This window comes from Equus caballus, chromosome X (assembly GCF_041296265.1).
Source record: "Equus caballus isolate H_3958 breed thoroughbred chromosome X, TB-T2T, whole genome shotgun sequence".
Taxonomy (NCBI): Eukaryota; Metazoa; Chordata; class Mammalia; order Perissodactyla; family Equidae; genus Equus; species Equus caballus.
The window spans coordinates 1,540,756-1,567,685 of NC_091715.1; the positions used below are offsets into that span (position 1 = coordinate 1,540,756).

Consider the following 26,930-nt stretch of genomic DNA (forward strand, 5'->3'; position numbering starts at 1 on the left):
TTATAAGGTCTCAAGCTCTACTCATCTCTTTGTCTACCTCTCTTTCTCACACCATCTTGCTTTCCCCTCAATTAGTCATCCTCAGTAGGAGCAATTGTGCCTCCCTGCCTTCCAGAGGAGAGCAGCAACATCTGGAGATATTTTTTTCTCCCAGCTGGAGATGCTACTGGTATCTAGTGAGTAAAAGTCCAGAGATGCTGCTCAACACCCTTCGCTATACAGGACAGTCTCCCACCACAAAGAATGATCCAGTCCCCAAATGTTGAGTCAAGATGGAGAAACCCTGAAGTAAATCCATCATGTTGTTTTAATCTCCAACCTCTGCTTGGTTCTTTTCTTCCTCACTCCTCTGTGTTTAGCTGGCTAAATTCTAGTTATTCATATACTTCTGTTGTTGGTGTTCTTACTCAGACCTCTGTACCAAGAGTCCAGTTGACCATCTTTCTTATTCACAATCATATCACCCAGGGAGAGAGCCAACACTTGTTAATGTGTGTCTTTCCCCTTCCCCCGGATCCCTTATCTCAATCCCAGAAACCCACCGTACCTGGTGCAAGCTGTCTGACACATGTCCTTAACTCTGTCCGTGACTTGTCAAGTATATTGTGTTGCCTTGTGAGGATGTGTTTTTCATTTATATACATAGCATTTTGCTATAAATCTCATTCTGTTTCTGAAGATCTCTCACTCAACAAAATGCTTTTAAGAACTAATCAACGTTGCTGAATCAACTCTTCCGCTGTGTGTCTGCCCAAGATATGCATCGGTCACATTTTACGAGCTTTACGTGGTGATGACTATCTACGTCGACCTTGATTTCCCAAAGCCAAGTGAAATATCCTGCATGTGTCACCTTACACACCTCTGTTAAGACTTTCTGTGGAACTTAAACCTACAAGGGATATTGCTGGATCATGAGATGTCCACATATTTAGTGAAAATCTGAAGTCTGGCCAGAATGCTCTTCAGAATGGCAGCCTCAGTGTTGATCATCACTATCAGGGCAGGAAAGCTTCCAGCTTCTCAAACTCTTGAGAACACCAGGCATATTCTGCTTTTATAGAGTTTGCAATTCTGATGCATAAGAAAATGTCTCTCGTTGTTGCTTTCATTTGCAATTCTCTGATCATTAACCAGCTGTTTGTAAACAGGGCTTCCTCTTTTTATCATTGTTTATTGATACACTTTGCCCATTATTTTCTATAGGGCTTACAGTGTTTTCTCCTGTTAATTTGCAGGAGTCTCATCTATATTCTAGATAAGAATCCTTTTTTTGGGGGGGGTGGTGAGGAAGATTTGCCCTGAGCTAACATCTGTTGCCAATCTTCCTCTTTTATTGCTTGAGGAAGATTAGCCCTGAGCTAACATCCATGCCAATCTTCCTCCACTTTGTATGTGGGTAGCTGCTATAGCATGGCTGCTGAGTGGTGTAGGTCTGTGCCCAGGATCTGAACCTTCAAACCGCAGGCCGCTGAAGCAGAGCACACCAAACTTAACCACAGGGCTGGCCCCTAAATACCTTTTTTTAATATTCGATATTACCACTGCCATCCTCTCAACCACCCATTAAACTTTATCCATAATGCCCTTTACAGAAAGCCTTAATTTTGATAGAGTGAAATTCCTCTGTTTTTTACTTATGAATTTTGCTTTTAGGATCTTGTTTAAGAAATCTGTGCCCACTCCTGGACCAGAAAGATATTCTCCTTTATTTTCTTTGACTGGCTTTATCATTTGATCACTAACACTGAAGTCTTTCATCCATCTAGAGATCATCTTTGTAGGTGGTGATAAACTGGGGACCAGCTTTATTTTCTGTCACACAGTGAATTAATTTCCTCAACACCCTCTTCTAAGTAATTCTTCCTTTTCCTTATTAATGCGTGATGTCCTGTTTCTCATATGCGGAAAACCCCTTTCAAGAAGGCACTAATCTGGGGGATCTCCACTCTATTACATTTTTATTTTCCCATCTTCATCGCCATCAACTCCCTTGCCTCATTTGGCATTTAAGTGCATTATAATATCTGTGGGACAAATCCCCACCCTTTATTTTTCCCTCATGATGGATTTAGCTTTCTTCCGATGTATTTTTTTTTCATGTATCTTTTAGAACTAGTTTAACCATTGTTCAAAAAATTAGTATCTTAATTGGCAGTGTATTGAACTATACATTAATTTGCAAGAGAATGCTCTTCTTCATCATAGCCTGTGGTCCCCAAAAAGGAGGGCAGGAAACAAAAGCTGTGTGCAGGTAAGTTATTAGGGGATGTGGCCCCAAGGAGCAGAAGTGAAGACCAGGGAGAGACAAAGGGAAGGAGGAAGTCCCAGTATAAGGTTGCTTTCTCTGGTGCCTGTCACTGTGACTGCAATTTGAGGTGGCACATCCTGCAGAACTTACTGGTTTCTGCCATCAATTGTACTACTTTCTTCCAAGTTTGGGTATTACCTCCTTTTAACGCCTTCTTTGTGTCTCCCCCTGACTCCATCTGGTCTCTCAAGTGATGCTTTCATTGTAGGACACACACAATCCAACCCACGAGTAGGGAGCTGGGTAGTTTTAGCTCTTCCATGGCTTTTCCCCAAAAGTTCCCCTAAGTGGCCAAGCCCTATCCATAACAACCGTGTGTTCCCACGAAAGTCCTGAGGTTCCCTCTCTTCTCCAACAAAGCATGCCCTTCCTTCACTAACCAAGCACTTACAATCTCTATGCAAGTCATCTCCCTGGCCCAGGTGCACACAAGGGCCAATCACTTGCATTTCTCTTTCTTTCCAGAGGACTCTATCAATTCTGAGTTTCTTGAACTGTAATTTCGCTGGGCCACCACTGTTGTATTCTCACGCAGACAGGAGCCTTTCATACTATTTTGTACTCTAGAACCACACACACACACACACAAATGAAATACGCAATATATGTGCTGTTATGAAAATAGGAGTTAAACCTGACTTTGTTGAGTTTCTTGAAATCATTTTGAGACTACATCATCTCTTCCACCGATATATGAATCTGTGGCATGCTTTCTCTCACACTGGAGATTTCAAAGAAGGGTAGGGATGTAATATTATTACTATCTTCCTCCTCCAGTCAGGGCAGGGTCAACCCTCCCACATCTACAGCTCACATCTTCTCCTCTGTGTGACTCATTGATTCTGCCTGCTTTCTCTTGTGTGTACACTAATCTCTAACACACAGCTGTCTTGTCTCTAGCATCGTAAACCATCTGGTCATCTGTTCATGAACCTCTCATCTCCATTCTTCTTTCATCCTTGACCCTGATGGGCCTCATGATAACTCGCTTTGCTTCTACGGCTCATGGCTCTACCTGCAAATACAGTAGTGGAACTTTTTTGTAAATTTCTACAAAAACTTGACACAGGTGATGATCAACTGGAAGGACTTTGATATGAACATGCAGCCTACAACTGGATGCAAGGTGTTGATATCCTGAATCCATAAAGGGGAGTTCTCTCAGTGGCCATACAAACTTTCCATGAGCAGATTTATATGGTGCTTCCTTCTGTAGATCCTCTGGATTCTGGCAGTTCTTGGTTCCTTCATTGTCATTTCCACGGGACCCTGAATACATCTCACCAACACTCATCTCCTGACCAATTTTTTTAAGAGCAGAAAGGTAGCAACAGTCAACGGGAAGCTATATAATGGCTTCCCTTCTCTCTTTTCTAGAATCTCAGTAAAAATTCAGTTGTCCTCAAAGGCCTACGGATGCCTACATTTTTATGCGTTGCAACTATTTTGTCTGCAAAGCACATTTCACACACACGTTGCACATAACGTCGGAACCAGTACTGACTGCATGCCTGCTGTGTTTGCAACGACTGTGCTGGGTGCTTGTTTCAGGGGAAAACAACTTTAGTTAAAGACAGTATGCCTTTGTCATGTTGGCCACACTTGGATTAAATTTAGACTTTTGTGTTGTAGGTCATTGTTCCACCGAAATACAATGTCCCAGAGAATGGAAAGCCATTGAATTTATTAATTCAAAATGCTCTCCTTCGCCCAGAGAAATAAACTCTAAGTGGATAAATATTAGACGCTCAGGAAAGAACTGCTGGCTTATTATGACAAAGCCTGGAAGACAGTAGGAAGTGAATTGTGTGTTTATTTTTCCACAAGAAATAATATTTAAATCCACTGCAACGGCAGGATGACAGGTGAGAATCTCAACTAATAGGAATACAATAAAACGTCCTAAAATTGCACAGATGTATCATTCGGGAGTTATTCTACATAATGGCGGAGTCTTTGAGAGTTTCTCACATGCAGTGTTGTACATTTGCAGAGAATGGGCTCAATGAAAGGCCAGCCCTGACACAAATACAAGTCCAATATATTTTTTTCTCTTCAACATTAAGAGATTCACCAACTGTAGAATGAAAGCCATCCTGGAGAAGAACATTACATTGTCAGCACAGCATCCTCAGGGCAGCTAATGAATGAGAGGCTTGTTCTCTTATTTGTTGATTTGTTTTCTCTAAGTCAATGATGTTTAGACTTCTTTTTGAGTGAAAGCATATGGAGATCACTAGATGGTTATTCATCTGTCACAAACAATTTGCGACAGTGCCCTTTATTCCCAGCTGCCAGTTTAGCAAATGAAAACACAGTACAAGTACGTCCCCAATTCACATGGGATATACTTCCATTTTGTAAAAATTATACATTATTTACCCCAAATTAAAATTTAACTGTGCGTCCTGTGCTTTATGTGGCAACCCTACCTTTACGAGCTGAAACTGTAGCAGCTTTTTTTCTTGTAAGTGAAGATGGTGATATAATAATACCATTTTGGTCTCGGGGAGATTTTGAACGATTGTCCTCCTGAAGATATTTCTGGAAGTCAGACGCCGTGTTGAATTTATTCTCACTATCCAACGGTGCTAATTTGCTAAGGTGGTACTTGCAGCATTGAAAGTCCACCCCAATCACGTGGCATCGTGGAGTACGACCTTCAGCCATTTCAGAATTGGCAAAAACAAATCTTTGGAGGCCTCCAATGGCTGTCCCATGTGTTCAGACTCAAGTCACGCCTATGCCCCAGACCACCTCCCTTCTCAAGACATCTGATTCCTATTCCTCCAACAACTTCTTCAGGAGCCTGCCTAAGTGCGTCCCAGACAAGAGTGGGCTCAGAGCACCACTGGTTCTATCATGGAAAGATAAGCCAGTGCGAGACTCAAACACACCGGAGCTTAAAAACCAAGTTGGTTCCATCCTCACCATTTGAAACTGGCAAGTTGCTTTTCATTCTCTATGATCGGATACAGGGAATCGCCAAGCTCGCAACACCATCACAAGCATCAAGACCTTTACAGTGAGGGGGCTTCTGTATGAGGTCCAGGCACTGACAGGGGTTAAAGGCTCATGTCCTTTCCAGAGCGGGAGCCGGTCAATGTGGAGGGTGCAAATAAGCAAAGAGCCTTCTTGGGAGTCTAGGCATTGCTGAGGTTGTGCCCTCTGGAAGAAATTCTAGATTCTAGCTAGCTTGGTAGACCTGAGCTGGATACAAATGATCTTCTGGAAAATAGCCCCGATAACAGCCGAGAGGTTCCTGGAGGATGATGTGAGAGGGAAGAATTTAGAATAGCACCCTGCCCCTCTGAGCTTGGTTGTCACTGCTACCCATCATCGTGGAGAAGGAGGGTTTGAGGAAGAAAAGGGGCCCGCGGCCAGCTTGACACAAGACAGGAGAAAATAGAGTTACACCAGTTCTTCTGAATGTTCTTCTTGGGTCCAAAGACAAATTAAATTACTTTCAGTTTACTTCTGTGGTAGATCAAGAAAACGCAATAGACGCTTCTAATAGGTTCTCACCAAAAATGGTGGGAATTGCTTTTGGTGTTAGAAGGGCAAGCTTTCTAGAACCGTCTCCTATGAGAAATAGCAAATTCATGAATAACATAGGAGAAATGACGCTCTGTGTCCTGCTTTACATTCTTACATAACAGTATGGGTGTGTGCCTGGGTGTGCTCTATGTTACTTTCAAAGTATACAATTGTTAATGGAAGAAATATGATTCCTGCCTTTATGGATTCCGAAAACATGGAAAAACTAATGTTAAACAGATGTTATAAATAATTATAGGATCTATTGGTGATGTTGAAATTATTTATTTACATCATGTTGTCCTAGCAGCCTGGGAGTTGGTCCTTCGATTGGTCCATTCCTGGCAATAGCAAACACTTTTAAAATTAACTACAAAAACTTCTTAACACCAGCCTTGTGTATGGATTACACACACACACTGTGTTCTTTTTACAATTACGGTTCTGGTCTCTGTGCTGGATCTCCAGTCTTTATTCTTTTTTCTCCATTGTTGTCCAAACCAATGAATATGGAAAAACAGAACTTCAGTTAGAAATGTGATGAATGCAATCATGGCATGTTTTGAAAAGGGCTTAGCACACTCCCTATGCTGGTAAATATGCCTTGGAAGCTGTGTTAATTGTCTATTAACTGTTTGTTGAATTGCTCAATTGGACTTGACTTAAAAAAAAATTGCTTATTACCCATTTCCGTAATGCTAGATATTGTGTTCCAATTAAACCCAGATATCCTTGCATCTCAGTCAAGTTCTCTAGGGAAGACTAACTCTGGATGTGAGTTCACATTTTTGGTGTTTTTACACTGGAAGCCTTATTTGGAGGAAGTATGGAATTCAGAATACAGTGAAGCCCAAAGCCATGTCAATTTTTAACTCAAATCTCTGTTGTGTGGCCCAACCAATATGAAAATAAGAACACATCTTCTAAACACGTGAGTGAAGACTTGCCATGGAATTGAAATGCATTTTAGACATAAAAGTTGCCTTCAATTTCCAGGACTTTCTGAAATAAATTAAAACATATGAATTTCTCAGATGCCACGGGCACCACATTAAAACCCCAAAATAGATTCTAAAATGATCTGGCATGAGGCATTTATGAAATAATAAGCAGAATTTACATCTGATAGCCCTATTAAAAAAAAGAAATCACGAAAACATATAATAATAATTCTCCCTTCAGCAAGCCAAAAAATGTGTAATCAATCCTGGTAACTTGTAATTACCTGGTTATGGAGCAAAATGTCGCTAAACTTACCCATTTACTTGGAATCCATAATTATTTGGACTGAATTTTTGAATAATAGTAATTTTCCAATTATTCTGATTTAAGTGGACTGCAATATCTATTTCTAAAAGTTGCTATTTATCCTTTTCTCAATTTTTGCGTTTAGCATGTGTGATTATAATGCCTAACACATGTCTATATCTCCCCAGTGAGGGTAACAGGGCTGTAAATAGTAGGTCTTCAACCTAATTCTGTAATCCTCAAACAAATGAATAGTCAAAGTGAATTCGTGTGGTATTTATAGAACGCACCAGGTGTTACTGCCTGAGGCTGGGGCCACAGAGGCAAAAGGGATTTGCTATCTCCCCAGAAGGAGTTTTCAGTCTAAGACAAAGACCCCTCTAATCCAGCGTGAGGCAGCCTAGCCTGACTGTGGCAAGGGATGTGCAGAAGGGAAGATGCTCTCTTGAGGGCAGGAGAGGCCGTGTCAGGAAATGCTACATAGAAAGGTGTCCACCCAGATGGATGGTATCCACATGGGGGGCAGAGCTGTGAGCCGGAGTCTTAACCGCCAGGAGACAGAGGGAGCCACAGGTTAAAACATAGAGATGTGAAATCAGGCACTCAGAGGATACAGTCTTTTAAATTCTGGTGGTCATACTTAATTTTGGGTTTTGTCAAACAGGTGAACACTGCCTGGTCTTTCCGCGCCATCCTCTCCCCTTCCCGCTCTATCAGTCTATGCTCTGCTGCTGTTCACAGGGTTCTCATGGCCAATGTTTTCGGAAGTGGGTGGCCAAGTCCTTCTTTCTAGTCTGTCTTACTGTGGAAGCTCCGCTGAAACCTGTCCACCATGGGTGACCCTGCTGGTATTTGAAATACTGATGGCAGAGTTTTCAGCATCACAGCCGCATGCAGCCACCACAGAGTGACAATGACAGACGGGAAATGAAACCTGATCACGACAGTGAGAGCTCTGAATCTTAACCACTAGCCCACCAGGGCCGGCCAACTAAGGAATAAAAGAAAATAAATCAAAAGTTTCTCTTTACCATCTCGCTCAATTTCCCTCAGTTGTTATCCGTTCAATGTGCATGTTTCCAGACCTTTTTTATCGATTTGGGTCCACAAATATATGCTGCAAAATGTATAGTTTCCCAAGGGGCATCATTTTTACCCCAAAAGGAGTCACACCATAGCCATTAATTTGCAAGCTGCTTTTTCACATATCGATGTGTCTTAGAAACCTTCCCTTGACCCAAAATAGAAGTCTTCCAGTTTTGGGTTTTGTTTTAAACTACTACAGCTTATTCTATATACAGGATGCACGGTGCTTTATTTTCAATCCTGTCTTAATTTTATGATCATTTGGCCACTTTTTTTTCATTTTGGTTATGAGTTTGTTCCTTAGTACTTTTAATACAGAAGAGTAAAACTAACCAAACTATCCGATAATCCCACCACAGCAGAAATTTTTGCTGCAATTTTTAATAAGTAATGTATGCTCATGGTAAGAAAACTCAAATAATATGGACATCATCTCTTTTATCGTATCTGTTTTGCAAATATAAATCGATAAGATCACCAACCAAAGGGGCCAGTAACATATTATTTCACACATTTAAAGGCAACAGGTAGAAAATGGCATGTAACAGATGGTTAACATGGGGCATTCCAAAATGAAAGTCAATGGATGGGGACACCGGTGCACACTGGCCCTGCCATTTCTCCTTGCCCTCCTCGCAGGCAGGAGAATCTATTCAACGAGCAAAGCAGGCAGACCCTAAATGAAGCCCCCTGAGCTCCCGGATCCACAAGGAGAAGGAGAGCATGAGGAATGAATTGTGGATGCTTCTTTGTCCCTCCAGGACACTAAGCAGTCTAGGAGTCTTCCTTCTTTGAATATTCCTACTAGATATGTGCAAGAGCTGGCTTCTTCCAGCTCTTAAATGGGGACTGCGAAGAATTGTGTGAGTCAGTTGTTAAATTGCTGGCAGGTTGATATCAGTCATGGCGGGACTAAGTATTTGCACCTTGGAAACTGGCAAAAGCTGCAAGTCGGGACTTTATTTTCTCCAGGAGAATTGGTCTCCCAGCACGCCACTGCGGAAGACCTTCCAGAGGTGTGTCCCACTGCCACAGAATTGTATATTCTCTTAGAGTTCGAAAAAATAGTGGCAGCATGCTATGTAAGGGGTTCTTTAGACACTGCAAGCCACACAGTCGTTTTCAGGGTGTGATGGGGATGCTGATGATCCTGGTGGTGACAGATGGAAAAAAGAAGTGGAGAAAAATCCAGAATGCCTCTAAGAAAAATCAGGAACTACCAAAAAGTTCTGAAAGTAAACTAGAAGACGCTGTAGCCTAAATGTAGATTTAGGGGACAAATGCTCCAAAACATGACTCCCCTTGAGCGCAAGGATTTCCAGCAAAGAGAAGCTAGCTCTCAGGTTTGTTACTGGTGCCGATGACAGACAGACTCACAGAACCAAACAGAGAGTCTAGAAGAAGACTCAGGTGTAGGGAGAAGCTAGAATGTGGAAAAGCTGGGATCTCACTGGACAGGGAAAAGAGACTAGTCCACGAACAGTTTGGGAAAAGCCATCCATTCAAAAGAAATCTCGACCCCATTCCACGTATCACTAAATGACAAGGAGTTTGGCATTCTGAATGTAAATAAAGCAATAAAACCAGAAAACATGTTGAACATCATGATATCATGATATAATTTTGGTGAAATTCTGGCTAAATGACACCCAACTACCAGAATTCATAAATTCCATTATATTAAAATTTGTGTAGTATACTACATATGTGTTATAACGTGTGTGTATTCAATACATAAAAAATACACTAACATTTTGAGTAAAATTATATATGTAATTTGTATATGTATATATAGATGTAGCACATATGTATAAAAAGATTGGAAAAAAGTTAAAATGAACTGGAAAATATTTGCAATTTACAGGGAGTTAAATTTCTCACTTTGACAATGTACTATGGTATATAAAATACTATCATTGGGGGAGGCTGGGTGAAGAGTACATAGGAATTCCACATTATGTTTGCAACTTCTTGTGATTCCGAAAATATTTCAAAAGAAAAACATAAAGAAAATCCTAAAATATGAGCTAAAACTATAACTTGAATCCCGCTGAACCCAACTTGAACCCCACTTGTTTTAAATTGGGCAAAAGACAGTGATTCTAAAAAAAGAAATGTAAATGTTTGAAAGGTATGTAAATAACTAAACCTCACAAAGAAACGTGGATTGAAAACATCGAGAAAGCACCTCTTTAAACCAATCCAGTTACCAAAACCCATAAAAATTGGCAAAACTTGCTGTGGACAAGGCTATGAGAAGCTTTCGTTCATTCTTGATGTGTGTAAATTGATACAGTATTTCTGGATTACAATTGGCGATATCTGATCAAAATTTAATTTTGGGAATCCTTTGTTCCAGCAATTCTTTTTCCAGAAACTAACTTTACACACACACACACACACACACCAGATACATACCCCCCCACAGAGACTTACACAAATATGCAATCACACACACACATACACATGAACTGGTATCTTATATAACATCGTTCATAATGTACAAAATGTCAAAAACTTAATGTCTTATTTTAGGCAATGGAATAAATAAATTACCCTGCAGCTTACCCACAACTTACAATACCATACCATCACTGTTAATGAAAACGCAGTAAGTCTACATATAGCCTGTATAGCCACAGGGAATTCTTAATAACAGTTTTTTATATATGAAGAATGCACCTTACAAGTACTAACATTGGGACTGTTTTAGGCACCATGGAAACAACACTAAACAAAACCAAAGACAAATTCCCTGCCTACATGGACTTTGCATCCTACTGGGGAGAGATGCACAATAAAAATAAATAAATAAGAGTGTAGAGCCCACTAAAAAGTGCTCAATGCTATGCAGACAAATAAATTAGGGAAGGGTGGTGGAGAATATTGGCAGGAATGAATTGAGATTTTAAATACAGTGCAGGAGCGAGCCCTCACTGAGAAGATATTTGAGCGAAGACTTTAAGGATAGACAAGGAGAAAGAAATGCTGGTATCTAGGAGAAGAGAAGAGCCAATGCAAAGGCCCTGAGGCAGGAGCTCCTGTGATGTGTTGTAAATCAAGAAAGAGGCTGAGGCGTCTGGAGCTGAGTGAGCAGGGAAGACTGGGAGAGAGAGTCAGAAATAATGGAGGACACCTTTCCAGAGACTGTGATGATATTGCTTTTTCCTCTGAGTGCAACAGGGAGCCACTCCCTGGTTTCAAGCACAAAGAAACCCACAGGAAAAGCTGCCATCGCTATTAGAGAAATGAGTAAACTGGAGTAGAGGGCAGCTAACGGACTTGCCCGCCATCTTGGCCCCACGTAGACACAGAACCTGAAATGGAACCAGGTCTCTGACTCATGGTCCAGGATTCTCTCAACCACCCACGCTGTCTCCTTGGTTTATGATGCCCCACCCAGCTCACTTAAGGCCTTTCATCGTTGCAAAAGATCCAAAGTTGACGTGGTGACATTTAGAAGAAACTCCAAGATGGAATCAGAGAAAGGAAATAAAACCCATCCAAAAAATGTCCTTTGCAAAACTGAAGACTGTGTGTAGAGATCTTAAACACCTCTTTTCTCCCTGTGGCATTTTTGCACAGAGCACTTTTTGTCTATGGTGTTGGACCTCTGGTTGGAGGAGCTGACGGGCCATTTTTCCACAGGGTGTCTCTAATTCCATAAAAGCAAAGGCCTGCAAGGCCTCCTCATACACTCTTGCTGTGTTGCCATGACATGTCCTAGTTTTCAAACTGTGAGGATGACTCTGTTGATTCAACATCTTCCTTTGGTCCCAAGATCAACCTTGTTACCGAAGTTTAAATGAAGCCTGTCTTTCTTACTGATCCCCAAATGGTCCTTTAACATCAAAATTTTCTTTAAGACGGGGGTTTCCAGCTGAGAGTGATTTTACCCCTAGGGGACATTTGACAATGTCTAGGGAAATTTTTTGTTGTCATTGTGGTGGGGGGAGGAAGATGCTACTGTCATGAAGTGGGAAGAGACCAGGGATGCTGCTCAACACGGCCGAGTGCACAGGACAGCCCCTGGACCACTGAGAGTGGTCCAGCCCCAAATGTCAGTAGTGCTGGGGTTGAGAAACCCTGAACCTGAGCAGGAGAGACGCTATCTATGCACATATGTATATATTTATCTATCTTCATCCATCCATCTCTCTATCCATCCATCTATCCATCATCCATCACCTATCTATTATCTATCATCTAGGCACCTGTCATCTATATCTATTTATCTATCTATCTACCTATCTATCTGCATGTCTATCTATCTACCTATGACAGTGGTTTGCAATTAAGGATAATTTTGCCCCCCAGGGATGTTTATCAATGTCTGCAGGCATTTTTAGATGCCACGACTTGGGAGGAGATGCTACTGGCATCTGGTAGGTGGAAATCAGGGATGCTGCTCAGCATCCTATATGTAGTGCATCAGAGAATGATCAGGCCTCAAGTTAATAGTGACATGGTTGAGAAAGCCTGTTTAAAGGATAGGATTTGAATACTAAGGTTATTTATGCCATTATATACATAGGAGTCACTTGATTGTTTTCCTTGAAATACTTCCTTTTAAATATTTACGTTGGTTGTGCAGTGTATGTGTTCTTCCCTGTTGGGAGAAACTGGAATGTGAGCAGAGCCGGGCTATTGGTGTCACAAACACCCACACGGAAGCCCTAAACCGCCTGTGTGGCCAGGGTCGGCCTGAACCAGCCAAGCTCTTGGCAGATCTGGAGGTAAAGAGTAAAATGAGGTTATCTCCAGTGTTTCTTTATAAGAATATCACAGCCTTTGTCATTAGCCAAGAATATTTCATAAACGTGGAAATGGCCGAGTGAAAACAATGGAAAAACTGCATCTATAGTTTTATATATTTTAATACAATTGTAAAGGCTATATAACAATGATCAAAGTAGATATTGATAGCAGCATGAATATATATGCGATTGTAGGTTTTATTTCTGTGCTGGGTTTAATATTTTCATCGTTATGATATTTACAATGCTAGTTAAATATTACAATACTTAAACTATTTTAAATACTTCATTTATTCTAAATATTTAATATTACAATTTTGAGGGATTAACCAGAAAAAAAAATACAGATTTCTGTGGGTTATCAACATTTTATTTTGCCTGGGTAGAAAGAGTAAACCTACTAGGAGTCTAGAATGAGAATTACTTGTCCTCACTTAATATTTTTAAAAGTGCAGAAAACAAAGCAGAATTTCAGTCAACACCAACGGACAGAAAACGTCAGGGACTAGCCAATTAGACCAAAGAAAGCAAAGTATGAGATGGAGACAGAAGGAGATGGTTAAAATGTCAGGTCTTCCATCTCTCACAAGGACCTGCTGGATTCTGAAGCCACAAAAGCTAAATAAATTTTTGAAATCGTTAAGAGTTAGGCACCTCTTCCTCCTTTGAAAAGAGAACACTCGAGCGTGTCAAGAACTTGAAACAGATGTCTACGCAGATTGTCAAGGAGAATTGAAAAAGTCTTGCCCAGGGGCTGGCTGCATAGTCACTGGCTGCCAAGAGCTGACAGAGATCTTCCACCACCACTACGAAGGGAAGTCCTTCTAACTGATCCAAAGCAGATTGTAAAAAAACTAATGGCAGCGAGCAACGGCAATGGCCATTTGACCCAACAGTTGTAAAAAAGCAACCCCCAAAAAGTTGGACCAACTTTTTGTCAAAGGACAAATTAACAGAGACTGGGCACAAGGACTGGAGGAAAGAAAATATCCCTCACAGAATGACAGACCATTAATAAACGTCCCGCAAAGTGCACGGATCAGCCAGGAGGCCGGTGTGCGCCATGGTGAAGGGTGGAAAGGAAAAACATGGATTCCAGCTCTTACTTCACAGACGTCATGGGAAAGAGAGCAGCAGGTTTCTTCTCCACCCCACTGGCATTTAGTCCCTCGTGAACTCGCCAAGACTGAGCTCCGATTTAATGTGGAAAAGTCGATATTCACGCAGTCACCTACGGCTTTCTTACAAAAGTGTTTTTCAACTGCTAAGCAAGGCTCCAGAATGTGTCATGCACTCAATTTTGTGGGCACCCTGCTAGTACTAAAAAAATAATTTGAAATAAAACAGTGCTCTTTTTAGACATTAATAAAATCATATTTGAGAACACTGTTTCTACACTATTAATATCCTAAAGTAAGTCTTATCTCATTCAACTTTAGTTTCATGTGTGAGTTCTGGATGGTTCGGTCAGATATACCAAATGTGGCCACAGTAAGGGTTTGAAAATCATGGCTTAGAGGATCTCTGATTAAGCCCCAATTATTTTTAAGATTCTATTCTAAAAGAGGCATAAACTTTCCATGTTAGATCTCTGGGGCCACTTCCCTCAGGAAAAGGGTTGGGTTGGAACTGAGAAAGAAACCCAAGAGAAAGAACAGACATCTCAAGTTCTGTCCACAAGGAAATGGCAACTTCTAGGGCATTAGGATGTATTTTTCACAAGGCCAATTTTTCTCCTGGCCTTTCAGGTCTTTTGGTCCTTATTCATCGGTTCAACAAAAATAAGCTGGTGGAGAAAAACGTCAAGAACTCAGATGTCTCTGGACCACATCAGCTTTGCTCACTTCCCACTTACTGGAGTGACATCACCTTTTAAACTTTACCTCTTGTGGAATTTTTTTTTTCTTTTTCTTTTTCCAAGGCGCTGGTTTTAAACAGCCTGCACACAAATTCTGATTCATTACAAAGAATTGTTTTTCAGCCAGTGGCTTTCCGAGACATTGTCCCCAATGGGACTGTAAAAGCTGAATTTGCAGCAGGCTAGAAGCCAGACGTTTATAACTAGATACGAAAGCCTGAGTCTGTTCTCCGTGATGTCCTTGAGAGGAACAATGCTGCAGATGAAATTCCAGACCCAGGCAGGCAGGTCCCTGCCTGCTCTGCTTTTTGCAGCAGGAGCCAAAGCCCAGCGGTTGAGGCTGCCAGGGGCTGGGAGGAGAGGAAAGGGCGGAGTTGCTGTTCACTGGGTATAAAGTTTCAGTTTTGCAAGACGAGTAAGTTCTAGAAATCTGCTGTGCAACATTGTGCTTAGAGTTGGCAAGCTATACTGTGCACTTAATATTTTGTTGGGGGTAGATTTCATGTTACGTGTTTTTTACAACTACAAAAATAGTGTATCTGGGCTTGTAGCTTCTCAAGTTTATAAAATGGTCTCTTGCATGTACTTCTGGAAGGCAGCTTGCCTATTAAAATAAATCTGACTCTCCAAAGGGTTGATTGATAGGGGTTTAAATAGATGGTAGTTTTCTGCCTTAAAACAAAGCAAAACATCAAATCCCAAATTCTCTTTTATCAACAGACTCCCTGGAGGTCTTCAGCATGTGACAGTTAGGCCCAGCATCCCACGTCTTTATCAGAACAGAGGTTCCCAGTTTCTCTATGAACATCTTGATATTTTTATTACTGAAACGTCATGTGGCACACTATTCTCAATTTTTTTGAGGAAACTCCATACTGTTTTCCACAGTGGCTGCACCAATTTACATTCCCACCAGCAGTCTACAAGGGTTCCCTTTTCTTCACATCTTCGCCAGCATTTATTATCTCTTATTTGCTTCATGATAGCCATTCTAACAGGTGTGAGGTGATATCTCACTGTGGCTTGTATGTGTATTGATTTGAGATACATGCACCCCCAAGTTCACTGCAGCATTATTCACAATAGCCAAGACACGGAAACAACCTAAGAGTCCACTGATGGATAAATGGATAAATAGTGTGTGTCTATCTATGTATACATACATAGATAGACACACACACACACACACTGGAATCTTATTCAGCCATAACAAAGAGAAGGAAATCCTGCCATTTGCAACAACGTGGATGGACCCTGAAGGCATTATGCTAAGTGAAATAAGTCAGACAGAGAAAAATAAATACTGCATGATCTCACTTGTGTGTGGAATCTAAAAACAGCTGAATTCATTAAAAAAAAGTAAAATAGTGGTCACCAGGGGCTGGGGATGAGGGGATACAAGAGACATTGTTTAAGGTACAAACTTGCAACCGGTAGTTAAATAAGTCTTGGAGATCTAAGGCACAGTACAGTGAATACTGACAACAGTAATGTATTATAATCATCAGACTTGCTAAGAGACCAGATCTTCATTATTCCTACCACAAAAACGAAACTGTAATTATGTGAGCTGATAAAGGCACCAGCTTATGCTCCAAGGGCAACCATACTGCAACATATAAATGTATCAAGTCAACGTGTTGTACGCCTTAAATTTACACAATGTTATATGCCAAATATATTACAATTTTAAAAAGATAACCTATAAAATCACGCATTTCATTGCTCTGCATGTAGGGGGCACTCATAGAGATGCCTGGCAGAAAAACAGACACATGGATCAACGGAACAGTATTGAGAGCCCAGAAATAAAACCCACAAATCTATGGATAGGTAATCTTCGACAAAGGAGCCAACAACATAGAGTGGAGAAAGGAGAGTCTCTTTAACAAATGGTGCTGGGAAAACTGGACAGCCACGTGCAAAAGAATGAAAGTAGACCATTGCCTTACACCATACACAAAAATCAACTCAAAATGGATTTAAGATTTGAATGTAAGAACTGAAACCATAAAACTCCTAGAAGAAAATATAGGCAGTACGCTCTTTGAGATAGGTCTTAGCAGTGTCTTTTCGAATACCACATCTACTCAGGCAAGAGAAACAAAAGAAAAAACAAACAAATGAGATTACCTCCAACTGAAAAGCATTTGCAAGGCAAAGGAAACCATGAACAAAAGGAAAAGACAACCCACCAACTGGGAGAGAATATTTGCAAATCAGATATCTAACAAGGGGATAATTTCCAAAATATATAAAGAACTCATACAACTTATCAACAACAAAACAAACAACTGGATCAAAAAATGAGCAGAGGATATGAACAGACATTTTTCCAAAGAAGATTTTCAGATGGCCAACAGGCACATGAAAAGATATTCAACATCACTAATCATCAGGGAAATGCAAATCAAAACTACAATGAGATATCACCTTACACCTGTCAGAATGACTATAATTACAAAGACAAAAAATAACCAATTTTGGAGAGGATGTGGAGAAAAGGGAACTTTCATACACTGCTGATGAGAATGCAAACTGGTACAGCCACTACAGAAATAGTATGGAGATTTCTCAGCAAGTTAAAAATAGAAATACCATATGATCCAGCTACCCCACTACTGGGTATTTATCCAAGCACATGAAATCAACAATACAAAGAGATATATGCACCCCTATGTTCACTGCAGCATTATTCACCACAGCCAAGACTTGGAAGCAACCCAAATGCCCATCTACGGAAGGATGGATAAAGAAGACGCGGTGTATATGTACAGTGAAATACTACTCAGCTATACAAAAAATAAAATCGTCCCATTTGGGACAACATTGATGGACCTTGAGGATATTATACTAAGCTAACTAAGTCAGACAGAGAAAGACAATTACCATACGATTTCACTCACATGTGGAAGATAAACAAACAAACAAGGGATAAAGAGAAAAGATTAGTGGCTACCAGAGGGGAAGAGGGTGGAAACAAGGTGAAAGGGGTAAAGGGGCACATATGTATGGTAACGGACGGAAACTAGACTTTTGGTGGTGAACACAATGCAGTCGATACAGAAGCCTAAATACAGTGATGTACACCTGAAATTCACAGTGTTATAAGCCAATGTGACCTCAATAAAAATAAATAAGTAAATAAATAAACAAAAAGATAAACAAAAACAAAGACAAAGCTCCTTTTCTTTCTCTGAGGCAATACGTGAAACAGCCTCACACTGAGACCACAGGGTATATCTTTTCTTCCTTAACTTTCTTGGGACAAGGTTATCAAATCCTTTTAACAAGAATGCAAAATGACCTCGGATTCCAGGAAAGTAAGAGATGGCCATGTGGTTAGAAAAAAGAAAGAAAAAAATCAATGAGGGCATCCAACAAGGTTGAGAAGAGGGAAGAATTTAGCTCCATTGCACGCCCACCCCCCCCCCCCGGACCTCTCCTCATCATCCCCCAAAACATGCATGCCCACCCAAGCACACTCCCTCTCCCAAAGTAGAATGTCACCCCCTAAGCTCGGAGCAGCCCCCACCTGGAAGATTTGGAACCAGTCCCTAAATTGCTATGCTGGCCTGTGGGGAAGTTCCCAAGCGATTTCTATGAGGCCGGTTGGACAAGCTTCGTCACCAGGTAAACAAGCTCCTATGTGACCCTCTGTTCGGTATGATGTTCTAGTACCCAACTATAGCAAGTGCTATATGAGTGTCACAAATTACACACTGATTGACTTCAGTGATGAAGGCAGAATGTTTCTAGCAAACTTCAAAGGTGACTTGGAAAGTTGGGTGTGAAGCTGCGTAAGTAATGAGAATGAGCAATCAAATATTTTACTCATTGATAATGATGATGTGGCACATTTTCAACTAGTTGCAAAGGTGATTTGCAAAGTCATCCTCAGGCAATAGATTAGAAACTGGCAAAGCATGCTTTGAGGACCAAATCTGGCCCTCCAACCTGTTGTTATAAATAAAACTTTACTGGAACACAGCCACACCCATTCATTTACATACAGTCTAGGATTGTTTCTACACTCTGTGCAACAGACACTGTGTCCCTTAATGCTGAAAATGTTTACTATCTGCCCCTTTGCAGAAAATGATACAATAATACTGTTACATTTGGAATGTATTATTCCAAATTTGGAATATTTGGAAGTTGCTAAAAGGACAGACTTTAAAAGTTCTCAGCACAAGAAAAAAAACTAGAGTTCTTAGGTGATCATTTCATAATGTATGCAAATATCCAATCGTTGTACAGCTGAAACTAATATAATGTTACATGTCAATTAAACCTCAATAAGAAAATAAACTGTTGGGGCTGGCCCGGTGGCGCAGCGGCTAAGTGAGCATGTTCCACTTTGGCGGCTCGGGGTTCGCTGGTTTGGATCCAGGGTGTGGACATGGCACTGCTCATCAAGCCATGCGGTGGTAGGCGTCCCACATAGAAAGTAGAGGAAGATGGGCACGGATGTTAGCTCAGGGCCAGTGGTCCTCAGCAAAAAGAGGAGGAGTGGCAGCAGATGTTAGCTCAGGGCTAATCTTCTTCAAAAAAATGAAAAAATTAAAAAAAAAAGAAAAGAAATTGTTAAAAAAAAAGAAAAAGACTGCCAACCCTTGGACTAGATGAATGCAGATAAACCTACAGCTTGTCCTGTGACAGAAGAAGCAGACCAGAATCAGACTTCTTAAAAGATACAAAGTTTTATTAAACAAACCTGGAATCAATAGTCTTATTACATAAATTAGACAGCAGTAAAATTTTCCTAGAGTATATATACAAATCACAGTGATTTTCATTGTGCAAGGAATTGACAGGAATAGAAACAGGCTTTTTTTCTTCTTCCACATGAGAAGCTGGGATCACCCCGCAGGGACCCATCCCAGGGGCGCACCACACCTGCAAAGGCACTCCATCTTGTGTCTGTGACACACCCGACAGCAGTCACATGGCCCTGGAGGCGCGTGGGCAACTGGGCCAGGCTGCCCATAGTACGGCGCAAAAACGAAGGAAGCTGTGACAGCTCTGCAGAGCTGAGAAACAGTCTCAGAGGACAAGGGAAGACTGCGTGTCCAGTGGCTTCAAATCCCATCTGGTAAAACACACACTTAATGACTTTAACTTAAATAACAAGTGTCCACCACAGAAGATCAAACACAAGCGCGACAGAATATCTTAAAACACAATAATTTATAGCAAACTGTTACAGAGCATTTCTCCTTTATTACGAAGGGCTGTTCCCTTGGATGCAAGCCCACAGGGTGTGCAAAGCACACTTGCTATGAAGACGTTGTGGTGGGTAAAAACAACCCTCAAACACCCCACCTCCACCAAGACACACACACGCGCACACACACGTCCCCCAAACGAGCTATCCAAATACATTATTAACACAACTATTCATGTGCTTTCCTTTTAGTTTTTTGGTAAGTGGACATCATCAACTCAACCTGGATTTATTCAGAAACGGGGACACACGGTACAATACACGGAACTTGCCCAACGTGTGTAAAATACACGTTAGGGAGATGGACCAACGAGAGAAGCACAATCTACGTGTCTCTACAGATCTCTACAATTGGAGCAATCGAGGGCTTCTGTGATGGTGTTAATTTGGGGATGCAAAATGAACTGGCCGGAAAAAAAAAATCCACCCAATTCTTTTCCTGCACTAGTAGCTGGAGTGAGGATTTTGATGTCCTAATGGGATCTGACGCAGCCTGAAGTGCTCAGATGGGTCAGCAGCCCTTGGTGCCTAAAGAATGGTGCACTGGGGTCTTTAGTTAACAGCATTGAGCCATATTTTCACAGTTCAAGTGGTCCAAAATCTAGAGGCAACTTAGGTCAACGTAGAAATGGCAAATGCATCCCACATAACTCAACTGTTTAGCACGACTGGTGATTCTGTCATCGGTAACAAGTTAGACTTTAAGTATAGATGCCTAGAATGAAACAAAACATACTAGATACTTATGAACAGGTGATGTGGAACTGCTCCACAGGCAGAGATAGGAAGCAGAGTTTTAAATCACTGAGATGGTGTGAAGTGGGCACGCGTATCTTGTTGCTGGGGCTTCTTGCATATTCTGTTGTGTTGACAGCAGAAATTACGATTTGCCCGTTGCTGCAACAGATACGTTTATGCTGAGCAGGATTCTGACTTCTGCCATGGAGGAAGTGGAAGTCAGCAATGCAAATTGTATGATATGCTGTATGACCAGGGTGATTTTATTTCCTTCTTATCTTTACAGACGCACATCAAAGCAGGCTTGTGACATTCCCCTTAGGAAAACATGACCCGCCTCAGTATACTACTTCTTGCAAAATATGCATTGCCTAAACATTTTTTTTAAATAGTGTTCTTATTTAAGAAAACTGCCAACACACAAAATTGCATAAAACAAATCTATAATTTTTTAGATCTGAATTTTGTGATTATTTCCATGAACTTTCTTCAAAGCTTTGCACACTGATGATATTTGATCAGATACATGAAAATTTCAGAATGTCTCCACTGAATAACTATTTTTCAATTACATGTGGTGACTGTTTCATGTGTTTGGGACTCATTTTGATTAAACCAGTCTTTGCACTATATCACACCACTTAATTTATAGCCCAGCCATGGGCAGTTAACACACGGCATGTACCACTTTGCATAGTGAAATGGGCACAATCGTCCAAGGTGAATTTAACACCATTAGGTATTCTTGGAATTCCTTTTAATTTTTACTTTGTTTTACATGGCCGATGGCTTATGACAACATTTTTAAGGATTACATTAATGTAATCAATGCATTCCAACATTTGTTTTTCCTGCATATTTGTTCAAAATTAAGGCAATGTATCTCAAGGCTTTCTTGATGCTATTTTCATCTCATATATTAAATTATGGACAGTAAGAATTAAATCTAAAAATATGCATATGGGTCCATGTGTCTATGTACAATGTTTCATTGCATTCAAGGTGATTCATTTATTTTTTATTTTTTTAAGCAGAAGCCTCCACAATAATGATAATTTATCTTTATAGTGAGAGGATGTGAAACATGTTTTTTTCCTTCTAGGTCCATACCTCAGTGCACAAAGTCACTTTGCCAATTTATCCTTCTAACGTTCAATGACGAAATCATTCAGAAATCGCACTCTAAATTTTTAGCCCATTTTGGCCCGCCACTTAATCCCAACAGGATGGTGACCGAGCAGTACAGACTGAAAATACAATTCTGTTGGAACACTTACAGAGCGCACCCTTGGAAAATAATTTTTCATTGAGTTACTCATCGTAAAGAGTGTATTTTTTACTAAATCTTGTACTCACTCTCACCAACTGAGTTGATTTTAATTTTAATTCAAAGAACAGGGCACTTATGAGAAGGGAAGGGAATATTTAGCATCTTCCATTTCATTGTCTTTTAAAGCTTTCCTAGGTGTGAATTCTCTTGATTCATCCTTCAATATACAGAGCCCTTGCCTTCTGATTTGTGAGTGGAATCTGGCCAAATCTGATGAGCATTTCCTTTGACATTTTGCTACTTAAAAAAAAATGTATGACTTTGCCAAACGGCAGCTCTCCACACCCCTAGCTGTGCCTGCAGAAGAGAAAGGGAGCCAAGCACTATGGGAAGAAATGCCTTCCTGGACACGGCATGGAAAAACCACATCGGAGGGTAAGAACCTGCCAGGTGACTCAAGAAAAGCAGAGCTGCAGAGGCTGAGAGGCACCCAGTCTTCCTTCTCCCTGCACCCATTCTCCCCAACATACCCCCAGGTCAGACTCTGCCCCCATCCTGGCTGCCGAAGGAGCTGGACCTTTCTGGGAAGAGCATGAGGGAAAAAGGAGGTTGAGGGGGTGATCTTGGAGGTCTGTGAAGGTGTACCCCTGAAGACTCTAGAATCTACTTAAATGCACAGACCTCCACGGGGAGGTCATGGATGAGCCCTATGACCAGAAACACAACAGATTCGTGCAACTCTGTTTTTCGAGCTGAGACAGAATCAACAGAGAATGGCAGCCCGTTGAGATATTTACAGCCAAGTTCAGAACCAGGAAGGAGAAGCCTAAGAGAGAAGGAAGTGAATTCTGGGCAGCACAGACTCCAAGGACCTCTATCCACGCCCTGTTTCTGGGAAGTCCCGTTATTTAGCAATATACTCCTCGTGGCCCACTCCACATCTGGCTTTCATTAAGTCAGTCCTTAGGGGAAGATGATGCAGAGTACTCTTCAGAGTATCTTCATGATCAGGTCCAAAGACAAAAAAAAATCTCACCCACTGATAATTCTGCAGAAGCCCACCCGATTTACGAGACGAGAGTGTGTGAGATGGACTCAGGCTGACCCTTTACAAGGAGAAATGAAACTAAGCAGAAACAATCTGCATGCTTACGTCCTAGAGAGCATTTGTTTCTTACTTTTCCCAAAACGAAAGGTAAAAGAAAACGTTTGCATGAAGGTAGTCCGTGGGACTGAGCCGGTATAGAAAGTCATTTGTCAGCTTTGGGAGGTGTATATTGTTCAAGATATTCAAACTGGAATTTTAATAGGTAGCCACCTCTCTCCAGAGTACAAAATTTTTGAATGCAATACAGAAAATTTCCTGAATGCATTTCTTTCCTTGAACAACTTTTATAGTCATTGGCTCGTCTTGGATTAAAATTCAAACCCACATCTCCTGCCCTCTCCTTCCAGTTTCAAGACCTAAAGTGACCAGACAGGAAGCACTAAAGATATTGGATGTGGACCACCACAAGATATTTTCTTCACAAATAACTATAAAATGCAGATAAGATGACAAAAAAAAAAATGCACACGTCATAGTTTTTAGATTTTGTCCCCAAGAGAACAGATTCTTGAAAAAAAAAATTTGAAAAATAAAAACCATAGGCTCTGCAAAGTATGAACAGTTACATCACTGCATAATTCCTGTGCGCCAGTCATATCGTCTTTTTTACACACGCAACTGCACACGCACATACACGCAATCTGTGGTTCTAATGGAGCACGTTCAGATCAAACTTATAAAGTTGAGTCTATGAGAAATACCCAGATATCACAGTAGGAACACACGCTAGAAGGTCACATAAAATCTACAATGGAACAATTTTTCATAACTTCCTACTGTGCAGTAGATTTCCAGTTGCTTAAATAACTCAGGGTCCATGAATTTCTCCAACCTCTTTATATACATCCGGGCGTGGATAACGGTGGAAATGTCCTCATCTCATCAAGAAGACGCTTCTTCAGGTCTGCTTATGAGCAGTTCCTCATCCCAGGCAGGCTCAAAATCCTGTTTCTGGCACGAAATAAGACAATGGAGTTTGTCAGTTTCTAGCTAAGTGGGTAAATTTTGTAATCATCCTCATAACACACAAGAAACCGAACGTTCCTTTGAAATTCTTCTTGCAAAGATCCACAAGGCTGAATTCTAAGTGGGGGGAGATGCCTAATAAAAAAAACTGAACAGGATTTTCAAGATGGGTTTCAAACGTTAGGCGATCTCGTCCTCCACAGAATTATCCATCCTCATTCATGGGAAGAAGGGAGATTAATTGCCAAGGAAGACTGGATCCTCGTCTCAATTTGCTTCGCCGCCGTGAACCTACAGCTAGACAAAGGCTTTATTATGACGCAAAGTAAGGTGAGTTTTCCCCTGCCAGTTGTCTAGCGTCCTCCTCCACCTGCTGAAAAGCACACAGGGTCACTCAGGGTCACTCACAGGTGAACGTCTTTGAGTCACACAGTCCACAGTCTGCTCTGGAGGGCCGGAACTAAGCTGAACTGGTGTCTCATCTATGGGAGAAGATTTTGCATCACGACAAAATATCTTCTTACCCAAGAGCATCACACCTAATCATCCTTGGCTGAAAATGCCACACCGTTTTTCCACTTCACGTGCAAATTACTGTCAGCAAAATGACTGAGATAGGTGAAAATAGTAAGGTGCCTGGTTTTTCGAAGATGGGCGCAAAATCCAAATCACATGAAAAAATAGAAAGCAACGTGGTCATGAAATGATCTCTTGATTTCCAAGGCTTCATCAAGAATATCATTCAAACAGTGCCCCCGCCATTGGCCAAAATACATTAAAAATGACTCCACTAGGAAAAATCCTATTGAAATACACATTCCCAAGAATATAACACTGCTGTGAGAAAGGTTATTTGTATCCGTGGAATCTCCTTACAGGATAGCTTGGGTAGTTTTTTGTAAAAAATATTATTCACTGAGGATAAGACAAAATGCACTGGATGGCAGCTCTTTGTTAAATAATTCCACACTACCTCTATTAGAAAAAGGCTCTCTTCTTCTGGCTTACCAAGAAAGTGTTGTTCACGAGAAGACAAAACAAGTCTTTTAATCATCTAAATGACTGGACAAAAATAATTCATAAAATGTTATGGGCAAACCCGACAAAATCAAAGCAACTGATTAGACCAGAAAAAAAAAAAAAGTGAACAGATTGAGGAACACCTTATGATTTTTAATACCCATAAGTGGAATTCAGGAGCTCTGCAGAAGCCGGAACAGCTGAAGACACTCCTCATTTTAAGAAAACTGGTCACCATCATGAAAGCGATCATTGTGTGTTGAAAGATTAAAATGCGCCAAGCAGACATGATACTTTCTCATGGATACAGCCAACTATTTCTCTATTACGTTTTTCCTCAATCATTTTAATTTCATCCAGTTTTCCTCTCAGTGTTTCCATGGAAATGGCAGCAGAGAGTGGCGGCTTCCCCTGTGCCGTGAATTCCTCCCTCCCAGATCTCAGCAATGGTGTCCCATTGCCAATGGTGTTGACGAGACAATTATTTTCCCCCTCCTCGTAAGTGCCATTAGGGAAATAAAAATGGGAAAAACAAGATATATCAAGGAGCAGACATCTCACTGGCAATATCTGTAACCAAGTGATTTAGAATGGGGGAGTACCTGAAAGAGCTTAACTACCCATATTAAAAAAAAACTAGACCTTCAAAGTCACAGAGTCACAGACTCTATAGTCAGAGTCACAGGCCTTTAAAAGGTTCAAAAAATAACAGACTACTCAAAATCACTTGTTTCACATCTCAAATTAAGCTTAGCAAATTTCACGAGGCATTCTCCGGTATGGTTACTTTTTACCAAAAAGAGACCCAAAACCCTTTTGAAAACACTTGGTAAGTGTTGTAAGGGAGCTAGTCTGGAACTCGGGGGTTCTGGAACACAAGAACTCAGGGTTTCCTACCCAAACAAAGTGTGTCTCTCCAATGCTTAGGCACATACAAATCTCTAGACATAGATTCTGTCCCTGTGGATCTGTTTGGGGACTGAGATGCTGGAGCTGATCTGATGCTGCTGGGCTACAGTGCACACCTTGAGTAACACGCTCTGGGGGGTTTATTAGACTGACACGTGGAAGGAAGGACTGTCTGCTCCATCGCTTGTGTCCCAACGGGTGAGGGAAGCCCCACTTGGTCAACGCAATATCCCCTTGACACGACGTCCTGTCAACCTCGCTGATTTTCAATTACTAAGAATAAAAATATACCTTCCGGATGTGGATCCCTGTCCTCAGAAATTCTTGAAGACTTCCAAATCTTTCGGCGACACCGGAGGAGCTGTGTTCCAGTCATTCTCGGGATAAGCTTCGAAGTTGGAGGTATCGCCCTCACCACATACTTTGGGCACGATGGGGGGCTACGGGATCAGACGAGACAAGAAGGCATAGTGAGAAAGTAACAGGGCACACCTGGATGATACGTACATCCCTCTACTTCACATAAAAATGGAAATGATTAAAAAAATAAAAAACATGGAAAACCTGGAACTAAGATATTGCAAATGAGGGATCAACCATCAGTCTAAGGAATGTTCATGTAGTATGAGGAATTAAGAGAAGAAGAAGGTACCCAGGACTTGCTTCTGAAATTCTAAAATGCAGAACCACATGGATTGTTTGTTAAATGCAGATTCCCAGGCCTGCACCAAGCTGACCAATTCTGATGTGGCTGGTCCAGCGTCTAGACTTTGGAAAATTCCAGAAAGATGGAAAGAGAACCAGATTCAGCTTTTATCACTGATGCCAAGATTCAATCCTGCATCAATAAAATGAGGCCACGAGGACTGAGAAGGGGGTCAGAGAACTTTTCCTG

The 26,930-nt window shown here is 41.1% G+C and overlaps 1 protein-coding gene across 10 annotated transcripts in view; it reads right to left on the reverse strand.

Annotated features, from left to right (window-relative positions):
- PRKX (protein kinase X-linked) overlaps positions 1-26,930 on the reverse strand; it is a 166,532-nt gene that overhangs the window by 56,372 nt on the left and 83,230 nt on the right. For 7 of the 10 annotated variants that reach the window (XR_011434888.1, XR_011434889.1, XR_002805448.2 and 4 more), the window contains exons 8-9: positions 26,327-26,475; positions 23,973-24,091 (exon numbers count right to left, since the gene is read on the reverse strand). Coding sequence is in view for 3 of the 10 variants with exons in the window: in XM_070257808.1 (XP_070113909.1) it covers positions 26,350-26,475 (126 nt within the window). In the remaining 7 variants the exon portion in view is untranslated. Of the gene's footprint in view, positions 1-19,481; positions 24,743-26,326; positions 26,476-26,930 lie in introns of those variants that run through there. The other 3 variants (XM_023633832.2, XM_070257807.1, XM_070257808.1) reach the window with 3 other exon arrangements.